Source organism: Poeciliopsis prolifica, unplaced genomic scaffold (genome assembly GCF_027474105.1).
Source record: "Poeciliopsis prolifica strain line A6 unplaced genomic scaffold, Auburn_PproV2 SCAFFOLD013, whole genome shotgun sequence".
NCBI lineage: Eukaryota > Metazoa > Chordata > Actinopteri > Cyprinodontiformes > Poeciliidae > Poeciliopsis > Poeciliopsis prolifica.
This window is the reverse complement of record NW_026562388.1, coordinates 13488706-13504912: the sequence shown is the minus strand read 5'-3', so window position 1 is coordinate 13504912 and position 16207 is coordinate 13488706. Positions and strand designations below refer to the sequence as shown.

General features: G+C 37.4%; 1 protein-coding gene across 1 annotated transcript in view; it reads right to left on the bottom strand.

Annotated features, from left to right (window-relative positions):
- Window positions 1-5849: 5849 nt before the first annotated feature.
- Window positions 5850-16207, bottom strand: part of si:dkey-288a3.2 (protein phosphatase 1 regulatory subunit 37) — a 36102-nt gene continuing 25744 nt past the window's right edge. The window contains exon 11 of the mRNA XM_055038873.1: window positions 5850-6488. Coding sequence (XP_054894848.1) covers window positions 6387-6488 — 102 coding nt within the window. The 3' untranslated portion in view covers window positions 5850-6386. The remainder of the gene's footprint in view (window positions 6489-16207) is intronic.

Sequence of the window (16207 nt, the reverse complement as noted above, 5' to 3'; positions counted from 1 at the left end):
TTCTTGAGCTACTTTTAAGCAAATATAAACATTTAGTCCAAGCTGGAACCATCGAAATAAGTCAAAATCTCAAAACACGTTTAAGCATTAAACTTGTTTTGCGCTTTACAATTTTTCACACTGATCAGACCTGAGTGTAGTTCTTTTCACCATTTTATTTCCAATAATCAAAAAAGGCTGCATGTTCAGAGAGCTGAAATTTTAATGACCCTCTTCCACCACTAGGTGTCAGTCTCAGATCATTTGTTGGGTGTTATGACGGACGGGATAACGTCCTTCTCAGGAGGAGATCAAATTGGGAAAACTGGGTAAACTCTTTGCAGATTTCTCTCTATAATGTGTGAAATCCCTTTTTTTTTCCTCCATCAGATCATTTACATCCCATTTTCCTCAGTTGGACTGAATCCAGCTTCATTTATGCTGGTTTCTGTTTCCGAACAATCAGATGAGTGACATCCCTCACTGACATGGACAGAAACCCTGAGCTCAGACTGAAAACATACCAACACCTACTAAAGAGAGATGTGTTTGTTGCTTAGGAACAGTGGGCCTGTAACAAGAGCTTTGGTTGTTTCAAGAGCTTTTATTAAGTTTTCCACCAACATTCATCCTCAGTTTGGCTTCCAGAATTATTAAATAAGAAGTTTTTAAAGGCAGTGGAAATCAGAAGGTTGTTTGTCACACACCTTCCCTTTTCTCATGCCAAATTCTCAAAACATTTGCAAGTAAACACATCTGAAGATAGAGTTTGACGTGCAAGTCCTCAATTATTATATATGTTAAATATTTGTGTTCATGGCTGTATGAACAACTCTTAATGCAAAAATAGAGTACAGGTCCAATCAGTAAAAACCAGACTGTTCATCTGATTCCAACTTATTTCCATACACAGAAAATAGCGTCAAAGAAACAGCAGAAAAAATAAATAAATAAATAAGAGCTTACCAGACCTGGGACAATTATTCTATTAAAAAACTAAAGATCATATATTCAAATAAACATATCTTAAACCAGAGTAAAAGTAGAAAACACTTGTTTTGCACAGCTCCTATGTAAAAATAGGAATAGGCTGAATGTTTTCTGTTAATATTTATGGAAAGACAGAACATGAATATACAATAAGCTCATGAGACGAGACAATACACAATACCAGGCTGAGGTTTAAAAATTCAGAGCCAAATTCTGTATTAAAATCTAATCACTGTGTAATTTTACAATCCATGTCGGACTAGTTTTGACTATTCAATTTGTGTTTTTACTTATAGCAAAAGGGACTCATGACTCTACACAGCTGTAAAATGATGATGGTTTAGTATATATTAAGACTAAACCAATGAGTTATTTTTTCAAATTAACATTAATTTAAATAACTTCAAATGATGACCCAGTCTGAGCACTAAAATCCAGCATGCACTCTGCTGCTGCAGTATCAATGATCACAGGCAGCTGGGTTAAAATCAGATAAAACACTTCTTCCCTTTGAGACTGTTAACCCTTTAAGGGTCTTTACAGTCAGGCTCTGTCCAGCTCAATCTTTAGCTCGGCACAAACTTCATTCAGCTGTAGCTCTGCTCTTCTCTAACTTCCTCTCCTGTCAGCTGTTTCGTGACGGTTGGCAAAGTAACAAGGTGTCTGCAGGGATTCCTGCCCTGCTCTTCTTCACTCCTTATTTTTCTGGTTAATGATTGGCCAGGTGTTACTCCAATAAGCAGGTCAACAGGAAGAGAAGCGATCAGCTCCATCGTTCCAGGTTGATGGTTCAATATCCTGCAGAACAGCAGGCCTCTGGGTCAACCTGAGTCACATCTTAGTGGCTGTTTAACATCATCATAATTTCTGGGAAGTTTTTGTAAAAGTAATTGATAGGTATTTATGATTCTATTAAAGAACAAACAGACAATGCAAGTGAATTTTATAAAAGCTTTTGCAAAAGGAGAAAACTCTGCAAACTGCTCCTCCAAGCCGTTCGCTGAGCGCTCTGAAGACCCTTTGTTAGAGCTTTCTCTTTTATTAAAAGATAAGGGAGGGCAGTAAAGAAAAACAGCAGACAGTCACAGGCGGCCTCCAAAGTAGGGGGTATTCCGGTTAATAAGGTCTGAGAAACACCGTTAACTGTTTCACATGGAAACACAGGAAGAAAAGGCCTCAAAGTCAGTTTATACATTTCAGCAGAGGAAGAGAATACTTTAAATTGAAAATCACAATATAATGCTGGGTTGAATGTAAGAATGATAACACAGAAAAATCCTAACAGTAATATTTCATTTTTCCTGCTCAAAATATTGTTTTTCCTCAAACTTGAAACAAAAATGGTAAAGTAGACGTCAGAGACCTTCACAAGGGGAAAAAAAAGTCTAAATATGCTAATAGAAATTTCTCCAGCTGCATATTTAAATTTCTGGACACTCCAGTCAAATAGAACAACATCATTTTATCATAAACCAGGTTGGGCCACTTTTTCCTTTGCTGGAGTCAAAAGAGTTGTCTAATAGCGAAGGAACACTTGCAGAGAGTTTTAGGAAAACCTGAAACTAGCACATGCAGTTTTTCCCAAGAAAACAAGATATACTACACCCAACTTCAGTTACCTTTGTGCGCACTAACAGGACAAGACTCCACTGCTGAAGGAAAAGCAGCCCAGTCAAAAGCCAAAAAAACAAACAAAAGATTCAATTAGTGTGCAAACTGTTTCAGAGCTCCTGTATATTCTGAATCACATCAATCAAACTGTAAATGACCTGACATCATAATAACACCAACACAGCTTTATCTGTCCTATACTGTCATTTTCAGCTCTTAATATTATTTTAAACCCTTTCATCTAACTCCTTTTGTGCTCATTTTTGAGCTATTTGACTGTTTAAAACTTATTTACTAGTAAATATCTTCTAATATTTGATAGGACATTTGCTGCCACTGCTCCTAATTTGGAGAATAACTTACTCTTCAACATTAGAACTGCCCATAGTCTTGAACACTTCAAAGAACTCATTAAAATGCATTTTCATTTTTTGGCATTTATATAAGGCTTGACATTGTAACCAACCTGTTCTGTCTGTTTAAAATATTGTGTTTTATTTCTGTGTTTTTATCTGCAGTTTTAAGAATACTGCATTCCGTTCTTTGGTGCAGCTAATAGCTGTTTTTCAAGTGCTTTATAAATGAATTGACATCAACATAGAATTGTTCCATCTGATGACATCTAAATGTTTGATGTTCTGTGTAGAGCATCCTCAAAACAAATCAGTAAACAAGTAGAGCATTCTACACATCCTTTAATCAGCAATACAAAGTAAAAAAGGCAATCTATTGGTGAGTATTAACTTCTGAATCTTGCAGCACTGTCACCTTGTTTTAAGTTTATATTCACTTTTTTGGTTTCTGGTGTTTAGTTTGCCCCTTCATGTGACAGTAAAGTTTTGAACCCGCTGAGAACACAGATCCAAGCTGTGAGTTTGGAGAACGAATGTAATAAATCAAAGGTCTTCACTGCTGCCCAAAGACAAGTGTGTGAGCACCCAGAGGACGCTTTGAGGGGCGGATTGGCCCCTGCCGAGCCCCTGCCTCAGGACGGATGGATGGAGGGATTGTGTTGACAAGGGGGAAAGACAAAGAGGAGGAGTAAGGAGGAGAAGCAGCCACACATTCAGCAGGGAGGCTGAGCGCTGCAGCCAGAAACTCATCAAAGAGCTGGAAGCACCTCCAGCAGCCCAGCAAAAGCAGGATGCTCACATATCTGTGCGTGATGGATGGATGGTGTGTCGAGGGGATGTTTGGTTCAAACATTGTTCATTAGTAAACTACATGACTGTCCTGCCTGATTGTTGAGGCAGAATGTCAGATGGTGATGAGCGATTACTGATCCGACTGTCAGGAAAACTTCACCTTCTCTTCCTGCATGCTGAGATCGCATCTGAGCCACAGTCTGTGTCATACAGAAACATTTCATGCACTCAACATGGGCAGCTTCATGTTTTACCACAGTCACACAGTCTGGATGTTTAAAACGTCACTGGTCAGACTGGAGGGAAAAAAAATATGCCAAGTCCTTAATGTTTTTATTCAATACCCTTACCATAATAACGTATTTTTTTAAGTAAATAGCTTAACTTCCAGTCACAAAATTTTAACACGTTGATATACAAGTTGACTCGATACAGAACTTAAATTTGCTACAAAGTCCGAGCAAGACTTTTAACAACAATAATTAACCCAATTGGTTAATGACTTGGTCACACCAAGTAATAAATATTGACTTTATTTATTACTTATTCATCTAAAAAGGACTATAAAATAACTTTGATTACTCAACTAGATGCCCTTAGATGTAAATAACTGTACAATTTTTGTACCATATTGGTCAAATATAAGTCAACTATAGCAAACCCTAGTATTGTTGAAACACTACAGGAGCACAAAACTTGATGTCATGGATTTGAATTATATACATAAAAGGCTTGCTGCCTTATATACTCCTCTAAGTTAGACAATAAGCTTAAGCTTCTTTATAAGCATTAAAAAAATGGCTCTATTTAGCATACATATCTATCTGTCTGGACTTCAGCTAAAAAAAAAAAAAAACATTGTGGAGCTAAACAAGTTGGGTTTTAAAAAATCTGAAGGAAACTTTTGAAAAATCTCCTTCCAGAAAAAAAAAAAAAAAAAAATCTCACTGGCCTCTTTCAATAGAATGTGAACTTCCTCTGGAAAGTTTCCATTTAGTTTTAACTTGTTTCAAATTAGCAGAACTCTGTAGCATTTAAAACCTTCAAACTTGTGTGATCACAAGAACTTTTTTGTGGAAGTCTTCGTCCCTTTATGATGATGAAGGAGTCTTACCACGAATGCTGATTTGCTCCCAGGATTAGGTTGGACCAGGTTCAGGCCCCGCAGGCTTTAGGGAGGTTTTGGACTGAGCAACCACCTCTGGGGTCAGACTGGCAGGAGGAGAGGGATGTTGGGAAGGTTCCACACAGACACCTCCCACTCTGGTGTGGGAGGGCAGTGGAGTGTCATGTGGGAGAGAGAGTGAGAATGTATTCATGTTTAGGTGTGACGTTCATAGATCCTCTTGGTCGTTCATCTGTTCTGCAGCCTTAAGACCACAGCAAGTGTGACACAGGCAACCTGATCAAATTATTGACATTCACGTATGATTACATAGGTGTTTGGAAGATATATAATAATGTAGAAAGACATGACCTACAACACAAATCGTTATTATTGTCATGTTTACACACATAAAGCATGTGCAGACAACATAAGTGCCTTTTTGTGAGCTGTTTAACAGGCGCCATAAGAAAAATGTTTAATTTTTGATGGCCAAATTTAAATTCAATACAGTAACCATTTATGGAGACAATTTTTTGTAGAATAAATTATTTTGATGATTCCCTGGTAAATACTTTGATTTGCCAAAAATGGCAGATTCAGCCACAATAAGCTCAAACATTCCAGATTAAATGAGAAGAATGGTAAAAAGGCTCTTTTAAATGAGGCACCAACTCACATTTAATCAACCAACAGTGGTGTAGCTATCCTTCCTTTGTGTGCTTACACTCCATAACACAGGAGGGTGTCTCCTTCCCAATGACAGGACATATGAAAAGCAATGGCAAATGGTTTTGGGAACTGACTGATGAATTTAATGTTTTCCTAGTGCTGCAGTGAGCCTGAGTTGGAATGACGAGCCATATCACAGGAACAGGCACTGATCATGGGATTAACTGCAGCAATAGCAGATATATTGAAATAATCACCAGTCTATGATGGAAGAACAAATAAGCAGAAAAAAAGTGACAAACTTTGTCAAAGTTTTTAATGATTCTCATTCATCCATATGCATTCACAAGTATATTTTTACATTTGTATTTTATGTTTTGTAACATCAGTTTTCCTGTCAGACAGATTATTGGACCTAACCACTGTTAGGTCTAAATGCAGCTGCTTTGAGATTAATGAACTCAATAAACTGTTTTAAAGCCCAGAAACAGTAAATCCTTCTTTGTTTACCTTTCACTATCTTTCAGTAAAAACATGTTGCATTTCACTCTGAGCACTGATTCCTACGTTTCAGAGCTATGGAGAAGAACAACTGGATTATTCATGCTGACTTTTAGGATTACTACAGGTTAGCTCAATGGATATTAAATCTGAGTGGTTCTGTGAACCAGAATGTATCACACAGAAAAGAGAAGCATAATTGGGCAGATTCTTCTATTTTCCAGCCCATCCACATATGAGTAATATCTTTATGTGTTAAAAGGCTCAGTGGGAACATTAGGAATATGTTATCTTTAATTTTAGTGGAGTTATTATTTGCGTAATGCATGAGTCAGATGTTTAGATTCTTTCTTATAATTTCAGATATGAGCATCACTCCATGTTCATCTCTCAGACGGGTTTCTCTGGAGCCGGCTGGCGTTGGTGTTGCAGCGCTGGGTGATCTCTGCTTGAAGCCTCTTCTGAGTCTCTGTCAGAAACTCATCCTGGTGGTCAACAGAAAAAAACCACACAGCCGTTACTGGTTTAAATGGAGGCGCTGTGCTTATGGTTTTAGGAGTAACCAGTCAGATCAGTAGGGAATATGTTCTTTTGCTCTTTTAACATTCTGTCTGTGCAAATTCTGTTTTTCACTAGAAATTATTCGACTTTTATTGAAACTATATTGAAAATAAAACTCAAAAGAAAAACTATTTCAGATGATACTTTTATCTAAATAAGCAGCTCAACTATGAGGAAGTGATTCTGTCAACTGAAATGATTCATTTCAATGAACGACCAAAGTGTTTTATTAGAAACGCCTGATTTCAGTCAAATATCAGGAAAGTGGTTTAAAATAATGAACCATTTTCAGTCGCTCAAAATTATGTGATTTTTATGATATCACTGTACTGTATAATAAATTTGTTGTGCTGCACATAAAATAGGATATAATATCTAATGTCTAGAAAAAATTTCGGAACAAAAAACTTTTCCGTTAATACAATCAGACTTAAAAATCTAGTTTATGTAACTCAAGAGATGTAAAAAAACAAAACAAAACAAAACAAAAAACATGAACTCTGCTTGAATAATACAATTCATATCCTCTATGGAAAATTAGATGTTGAATATTTTGTATTTACCTTAAATGTAAAAGGCAGATTTTTTTCCCATAATTATGCTAAAAATAAACATTTCTTTTCTATAAAGCGAAAAAAAGTCATAATTCAAACCACAGAATGAAGAAAAGCTAAACGCCATCTTACATTGTCAGCAATATGTAGCTTAAGTTCTGGACATTTCTCCTGTGTAACTGTATGTAAATTCAGGCAGCATGTACTTTCTATGCTCAAACCAACTTAAATTAAATCAAAACATGACTGTTTACTGGCATTCACTTGTAAAGGTCAGCAATAATTTTATCTGTTCTTTTCACATTTGCACAGAAATGTTTGTTTCTATTTGGTAATATTCGACCTGGGTTCAAATAAAAAGCCGTTGAAGAGACTCTCAAAGAGCGTGGAGAACTAATCAAGATGATGTGAAGAGATTACAGAAACCAGCAAAGATGGAGAGAAGATTAGGAATATTAAACTGTAGATTTGAACTGAACAGGGTTTAATCTCAATTTAGCCTTTCAAAATAAGAGTTTTCTGATGTAAATCAACATCCTGGAGCAAAGCAGAGGTTTGACTCTGCTTTGCTCCCCCCATGCCTCCTTCCCGCCTCTCCTCCACCGTGGCGGTGGTCTGCAGCAGAGCAGTTAATAAAGAGATTGATTATCAGCCTGTCAGGAAGTGACAGTTGGACAGGGCGGCTCTGCGTGAATGACAGAGGGCACACTCACCACGCAGCAGCCAACCTGACGCTCACACACACACACACCCACACACACGCACACGCTCACAAGGCTCTGCCAGCACAGAGGGTAGGTGGAGGATGTGGAAGAAGGCGGAGGGTGGATGGGTGAGAGGCGGGCATGTGGAGAACAGAGACGCAACCTTCTGCTGGTAGAAGTGTGTGGTAATGTGTGTGTGTGTAGGTGGAGGTGTTGGAGGGGGTCAAAGTTCACAGTCGCCTCCTTCTGCTGAAAGAAATGCCAAGCCCTGCAGCCAAACGGGTCAGAGGAGATCCAGGAACACACAGACACACCCGCACATGCACACACCCTCACACACACACACACCCACACACACGCAGTGCTGGGCTCACACACAGACACACACCGAGTCTGTTTCTGTGTTTCTGTGACTTTTCCTCTGAACAACAACAACATGATGAGTACTTAAGAGACTATCAACAACAAATCTAATATACTTCTAAGTTTAAATATCCTTTGTGGCATTAAACTCATTTACTGATCATTACACCTGATCCTAATATATAGTCAATGGGTTTCAGTTTCTCTGGTCACAACCTTGTTCTGTTGTTTCAATTGTTTCTAATTTGTTGCATTTCTAAACAGAACATCAGCTATAGGTAGGAAAAATCAAAATGGAGGCTCAATTACTCGGGTTACCTCACTTTGTGAAAGCATGGCTATAGATTTACGACACTGTGTTTTAGCTAACAAGCTAAAATAATCACTCGAGTGCCGCCAAAATGGTTAAACAGATAAATGGATGCATGTTTTAAGCTAAATGGATTTGCACAGAAATCAAGGTTCTTGAAAATGCAGAGTCGTAGAGACTTGGCATAAGTTTTGCAACCAGACACACTCTCCTGCTGTCAACACTATTTTTCTGTTACTCTGGTTCAGCAGGTGGAACAATCAATACGTTAAGTACACAGAACCTGAATCTGAGCTGTTTACAGGCGGAGCAGAGGAGGAGACCTCAGATGGGTAGTTTCCCTCTGGCTGGGTGCCACAGACAAACTCTGTTTGTTCAGCTCCTCCTCAGCTGATGAAGACAACAGCCTTCTGCTGGCCTGAATTAGAAAATCAATACAGACTAAACACATTAATGTTGCCAAAGCAGAGGGTCAGGGTTTCACTGTGGCTCTCTTACTGGCAATTGAAAAACTGCTGCAATTCAAGGTACAGGCTTAATCTACAAATATAAATACCTTTTTTATTACTTTTATTTTTCATGTTAAGATTTTGCATGCACACAGATGTTACAGTTTGTCTTGTAGAAACTAGTTTTGCCAAACTTGGGAGTATATTTTAAGCTGTTAAGGTGATTATTCTGTCTTCCTTCCTGAGCATACAAAGGCTGTGTGACGTCTTTCTGTTTGATCCGTTACAGGATGGGGTTTTATTATTATTATTATTTATTAATTATTTCTGTCAGGATGATTTAAAGACAGAGCTTCTTCTCTCTGGCAACAAGACTAAAAACAGCTTGGGCTAACAGTTTGGCCCAAATTGTTATGACCTGGTAAACACCATCAAATCTACAACAGAACTTTCAAATGGCCTAGTCAAAGTCCAGCTCTCAGCTTGGCTGAATTGTGTGATGGAGCTGAGCAGAAATAAATATTTTTAAACCTCAATGATCAGAGAAAAACAAAAACAAAACTGAAGTGAAAATTGACAGATGTTACAATCAGGGTAACTACGTTACTGCAGCTGAAAGTGGTTCAACAAGCAATCTCTTGCTGGGTTTGCATTGTTGTGTGTAGATAGTTCTCATTTTATAAATAGCTCACTCAGATCTTGATTTTGTTCTGTAAGAGGAACAGAAGAGTATTTTTGAATTAAACTGAGAGTTCAAGTGGCTGTTTTAAATTGAGAGAGGTTTCAGGAACTTTTAAGTGGATTTGTTTGAGTTTGATCAAGAGATTAAACTTTTAGATGCCCCTCCCCTCTCTGCTCTTGAGGAAAAACTCAAGAGCAGAGAGGGGTGCAGAGAGTTTTTCCTCTCTGCACCTGAGGAAAAACTCAGGTGCAGCTCCTCTCTGCTTACAGCCAAACAGCAGAAACACAGAACCTGAGAGCCGAGAAGAAACCGATTCGTCTTCCCGTCTGTGAAAACTCATCATCACATAACAAACAAGAGTCGCCATGTTTCAAACATCCACAAATTCTTATGAGGCTGGTAGTCTCTCTGTATGTGTGCGTGTGTTATGGAGGACGGTGATGATAAAAAAAGATGAGTTTAGAAATTCTCTGATAATTGGAGCCTTAAAAGCAGCTCATTTTTAACGATGTCACCATGACTGCTCGATGACAATTAATCTGTTTGCTGCTGCTTCCTGGCATCTGTGCCAATTACTTTATATGCTAATGTATGTAAATGACACCTCAGACGCCAGTCGAGCGCCATGCGTGCTGCGTATCCTCTGTATTTTTCTTTTATTATTTTATTTTTTTTAAATTGTTTTGCTGAGACTGATCATCAAAACATGTCCTTTAAATCTTGATGTGTATTAACACTCGTGGATACTGTTTTTTTTTTCTTCCTTTTTGAGTTTTTAAATAAAATCTTGCAATTCCAGGTAAGTGGACAGTCGGTGCAAATTATCAGAATTTATTTTTTATTTTTTTCAATATAAAAGAAGTTTTTAAAAATGTGTTTTTAGGAAGTGCAAAAGAGCAATTAGTACCAAATAACAAAAACAAAAAGTTTCACACTTTTAATAACCAATGACTAAAAGAATATAATGTATTTTTGGCTAACAATAAAACTAATTTTCAGTTTGAAATTTTACCCTGACTTAATTGGATAAAAAAAGAAAGAAAGGAGAAAAAAAAAGCAATGATTGAGTTTACCCTGACACTGTTTTGCACACAGCTGTCTGCAAATAAAACTCAATCAGCAGGTGTGAACAATTGCAGGTTTGTATGTTTGTCTGAATGATGTGTTTGGTTGTAAATGAGAAGACTTTAAAACACAAAAAAACTGAAAAGATTTTTCAGCTTTAACTGCAACTGGCACATTTAAATGAACAAGTTTAACTGAATCAAATATCGGATACATATAGTATTAATAAATGAAGACATGCACAAAAATAATTACCTGCATACATAAGAAAACATCCAGCAGCCAAGAAATTCCTATTTCTGACTGTTACTTTTATTGCTAAATATTGGGGTAATGGCACAGAGGACTTCTAACCCTAAAGACTTGGAGTTCATCACCCAAGATAATATTCCAAAATAGTGGTAGAAATATGCAAAAAGCTGGTTGACAATGAGATAAGAGTGGGATGAAGAACCTGAAACAGGTGAAGTAGTTTGGACATTTCGATGAAGGAATGTAAAGTTTAATAGGGAGAAGTTAGGAAGAAAAAAAAGATGAAGAACACAAGAGAGAACGATCCATTTCTTTTTGACTTCATCATGAAGCGTCAGCTAAGAAGTTTAACTTCCACCACATTGCCTTCATAACGGCAATGTTTCTCCAAATGTGATATTTTGTTACATCTGGCAAACTCATTAAACAAATGCAAAAGCTAAATAATTAAAAGCAAGATTAAAAAAAAAACTGTTTAATTCCTAAAAAGTATCAAAGTGAAGCTTGGAAGGAGTTAAAACAAAAAAAGTACGAACAAAAGTTGAAATGTAAGTGTCTGCTATCGCGTTCTAGCAGAACGAAATACTGAATCCACAACATTTCAACTAGCTCTGAAAATAATCAGAGAGAGAAATTCTGGCAGGAAGTTAAATTTGAAATTAAAGTTTTTTTTGTTTTGCTCTCAGTGACCACACATTGGAATGTCTTGGTTTCTTATTATTACATTCCTGCTTGTAAAGATCTACAAAGAGATTTCATTAGGAATTTGTCTCTAATTTGTGCCATTGTTTTTATGATTTATACAAAACCAAGTAGTTTGAAATATTTGAGAATTTACCAAATATTGTTTGCAAAAGAGTTTATTTTTGAGTCTAAGAGCTCAAAAATTACTACAAACTTAAAGTCACAAAACAATCATTCCTTGTTACACATTATTACACCACAACAAAATAATGAACGTATTAACATTCATTAGTATTTTCCTGCTTTCTTTTTGCAAAATTTTGATGGTGCATATTGAAGGTCAGTTATTGTTTATATTGGGACTCTAGACATTCAGTGTTTTACTCTGGATTCAGATCTGAATCCAAATCATGTTTCAGTCTTCCCTGATGTCTGAAACATGTTTTAACAGATGATTCAGCTGCTCCGCTGAAGCGCCGACTGAAGCGTCTCTGAGTAAATGTTAATGCATTCACTCCGAGCAAATTCATGCACCCCTTGCCTTTCCATAAGTGGCAGCAATTACCAGCATTTCTGCCGCTCGTCGGCAGCAGTTCCAGCCCGCAGACTGAAGATGCCACTGTTGGACACCGAATATCCCCTCTCCGTCTGCGCGTATACGTTTTTATGTTCATCTGTGGCACGCCGAGCTGTTTGCTTCTCTTTTTATGCTCAACATGTTTGAAGTTTCAACAATGCAGAGGAAACAACAGACAAAGAGACATGCATTAATCCAGCTGAGTGATCATCAGCGAAGAGAAAAACAGTGAGGTAAAGTCAAAGTATCTAAATTATAAAGTGGAATTTAATTGTTAAAACTGGATTCTTGTGTCACTCTCCACATTTTTTTGATTTTGCTTAAGTTTTATTTGCAGCATGAACCCTAGCAAACATGACGAATTGTAGAAAGATCTGAGTGTTGCTGCAGATTTGAGGTTTTTATTTCAGTACACCACATATTTTTGTTTTACAAATGAGGTAGAATGACAATGCAAACATGTATGCTGCACTGTCCAGCTCTACAGCAAATGAGCAGCTGTGATTTCAAGTTTTATCTGGCTTAAAATAAATTATTGTAACTCAGAATAACTCCAAAGCTTTCACAAAAAACTTATATTGGATATAAGACCAGAAAAAAAACCATGAGCATCCAACACTGCAGGAATGCAGCTTGAGTTACTTATATTTGGTGAATTGTTCTGTTTTTGTGTTGTGATTTGAATTTATAGCATTAGATCTGTAAATATTCAGAGAAAGAAAGAAAGAAAGGCTGTTTAATTTTCCTGCAGCAGCACAGAGGAAAAGCAAACACTTAAATCAGAACAGGAACTGAAAACTTTGGTTAAATTTGTTAAGGAATTCAAGTTCTTGCTCCCAAGAGTGAAGGGAAATATGCAGCGTGATTGTACTGTGCAAGTATTTGAAGTGATTTAATTTGTAAAGGAATACACTGTGGGCTTGTCTAAACTTGTTAAGATGGATAAACAATTATTTGACAAAGAAATAATTGAAAGTGTTGAAAAAGACAAATTCCAAAATGATAGAAATTAAATGAATTTTGAAAAACAGTGCAGAAGTTTTCTTTTCAGAACAAACATTTGATTTTCATTAATGAATCAATTTTGAATTCTTAAATCTTAAAAGTCAGTTAGTAGAATACATTTAAAATATTCACCTATTATAAATGTAAGAGCTCAATCTGTATTTCAATATGAACATTAAAGTGGAGATAAAAAATGGTTTATATTTTTTATAAATAGCTGAAAAATTTGAATTTTTTGTGAAGTGATATCTCACTGCAAACATTCCTATATCCATAAACTGATTAGATTTTGGATTTATTGATTTAGTGACAGATTGCAATCATGTGCTTTAATCTACTGACTGAAAGAGTGTACAGTGTACTCATATCAAATCCGTTCACGCTGATCGACTGAGTCCATATCTGACTATAGGGAAAAATGTAAACACGTTTGACTGCGACTCAACCTGGGTTGATTCGAGTCACTTTCCCTCTCACGTCTGCAGACTTTATTCTTCACCTCGTCTCACACTAACAGACCTTTATGTTGACTCACCCTGCCAACTGACCGCAACCAGTGCAGACTGATGCAGACATTCCCCGACTAGGAAACGCATCAAACCAAACATTTCTAAGTGAACTAGAAGAAAATGGCTGGATAACTAAAAATCTTCACCTAAATGGTCGGAAATATGAACCTGGTGGGCTAAAGAGAAGAAGTTATCTACTGAAGATGGCTGGATGAAATTGGGATTAGGAATAATAAATATGCATTTGATACAGGGACGTTTGTTTGGTCCAATCTCAATGAAGAATCAAAAGATGGGTGGCTTAAGTGGTATTTTCTGTTTGTATCAGTGGAAAGAAAGTATTTTTTGGGATTATATTGTTTCAATCCATAAAACAAAAAGCCATTTCTACATATTTATCCTTTCTGTAGTCACATTTTTGTAGTTTTTAATTTTTTTTTAATAAAAACCCAAAACAGAGACACCCTGACTCCACCTGCCCCCATCCCCTCTGTGCTCTCAGCGTTTATCAGCGGTAACTTTCTAATCCCTGTTTTTAGCAGCAGCGTGGAAAAGCCAACACTCCTCCATGAGATTACAGATGGCCCTGGGCTGCTGATTATCTGAGGAGACCACTGTAGAGACCCCCGGCCAATAGCACTTTTAACTCTGTTTAATTGATCTTCACACTTTTACAAGTGCAACACCACAACGCCCCATCACCCCACTGGAAAAAAAAAAAAAAAATCTTCTGGTTTTGGCTGCTGGATGTTATTGATGCAGATAGTGCTTCAGTTTCTTTGGCACAAATTCTTTTTATTGTCAAAACAATAATTTTACAACAACTACAGTCTGGGAGTGATATGTTTGGTAAAGATGAGCTAAAACTTCCTGCATGCTCACTCATATCAAAAAGCTATTATTCTTTAGATTAGAAATCCGGCATAACTTAAATGTATGATGGTCTTTCTGTGGTGCAGAAACACCATCATTAATTTCTACATCAAAAGAGAAATTAAGAAATAATTAGTGATAAATGAAAATATTTCCCCACTCAAATGGCATCAAACATGAGGGAAAAATGTTATTTTAAAACTCAAATTACTTGAAAACAGTTAATGCCTACTAGTCATTTTTTCCAAGTATAAAAAACATTTATAACAAGGTATTTAAACTTTTAAAATGATAAACAAGAACCCTCGGAGAAAACATTTATTTTATTTTCTTTTTTCCTCATATTTTTATGTAACATTTTATCTAATACGAATTGATCAACTGAGTCTTTCTGTGAAGACATAAATCATTGGCTCTGTTGAGGTGAACCAGGGGACAGCTGCAATGAAGCTGAAACTACAGAGCTTGACTCTGACTGGCTTCCTGTCGGCACTTTAATAAGATGTCTAACTACAGTGCTCTTCACGGGGAATGCCAGGACACTAGCGTCTGGTGCCAATTTTGCCCAGAACCACAAGAAGCACGGAGGAGAGTTTGGGATGAATCCCCTTGACCTCTCCAACAGAGTGAAGGGGATCTGGCATCTGCTTTAATAAGGCTGCCCACTCCCCAAGCTCTGGATCGGGCACCGACGCCGGAGGGGAGGTGGCAGAGGTAACAGCTGGCTGTGGCCAAGGCGTCATGGCCGTGGCATGACCACAGATTTATTGGCTGTGTCCAGGACTCCAGCTGATCCTGTCCCAAGGTTCCTGTCACGCTGATGTCTTCATCACTAAGCTGAGCAGACAGATCCAGCCTGCCAGCCAGTGAAAGTGACAACAAATCCAATTACCTCCTCTCCATGGTGCCCGGTCCAGGCTGTGGTTTGGGGAGGGGGGAAGAAAGGGCGGCTGAGATGTTGTCCTGCGTGGTACAGGAGGTCTCAGAAATTTCTCACTTGGTCTACTGCAGCCAAAATATTCATTCAGAGGCTGAGAAAGAAAAGTCTGTCTCAAGTCAGGCAGGACGACACCAGCAACAAAAACCTGGTCAGCAACACAGTGACCATCTGCTGTTTAACACCAACATATGGCTTAAGCTTTGTTTAACATCTCCACAGCAGAAACACCAGCATATTCTCTGCACCTTTGATAAATGAGAAGCTCTGCAGTCACACTCATTCAATCCAAGTTCATTTTAGTTTTATTCTTCAAAAATAGGTTGAGAAAATGAACCTTAGTAGGAAGGCATCTTGAAAATCATCGGATAGTGACTCTGGATAGAAGCTGCACAAAGTTCAGATCCAGGTGAACATCTGAGCCAATCTTTCCATTACTGTTCCCACATCAATTCAAGGTCACCTCTTTTTTCATGTTGTTTGTGGAAATCAGTGACAATATGATCAATCTCATTTAGAATCTCTGTAAATTAGAAGCTATGTAGCAGTCCAATGTAGTAATAATGTAAAAAAATCAAAAAATCCAGCACCTATCTGAAAAATCATGACTTGCAAGGATTTGAGCATTTACTTGGGTCTGGAACAGAACTGTTTTCAAGTTTGGGTTGAGAATGGTTCT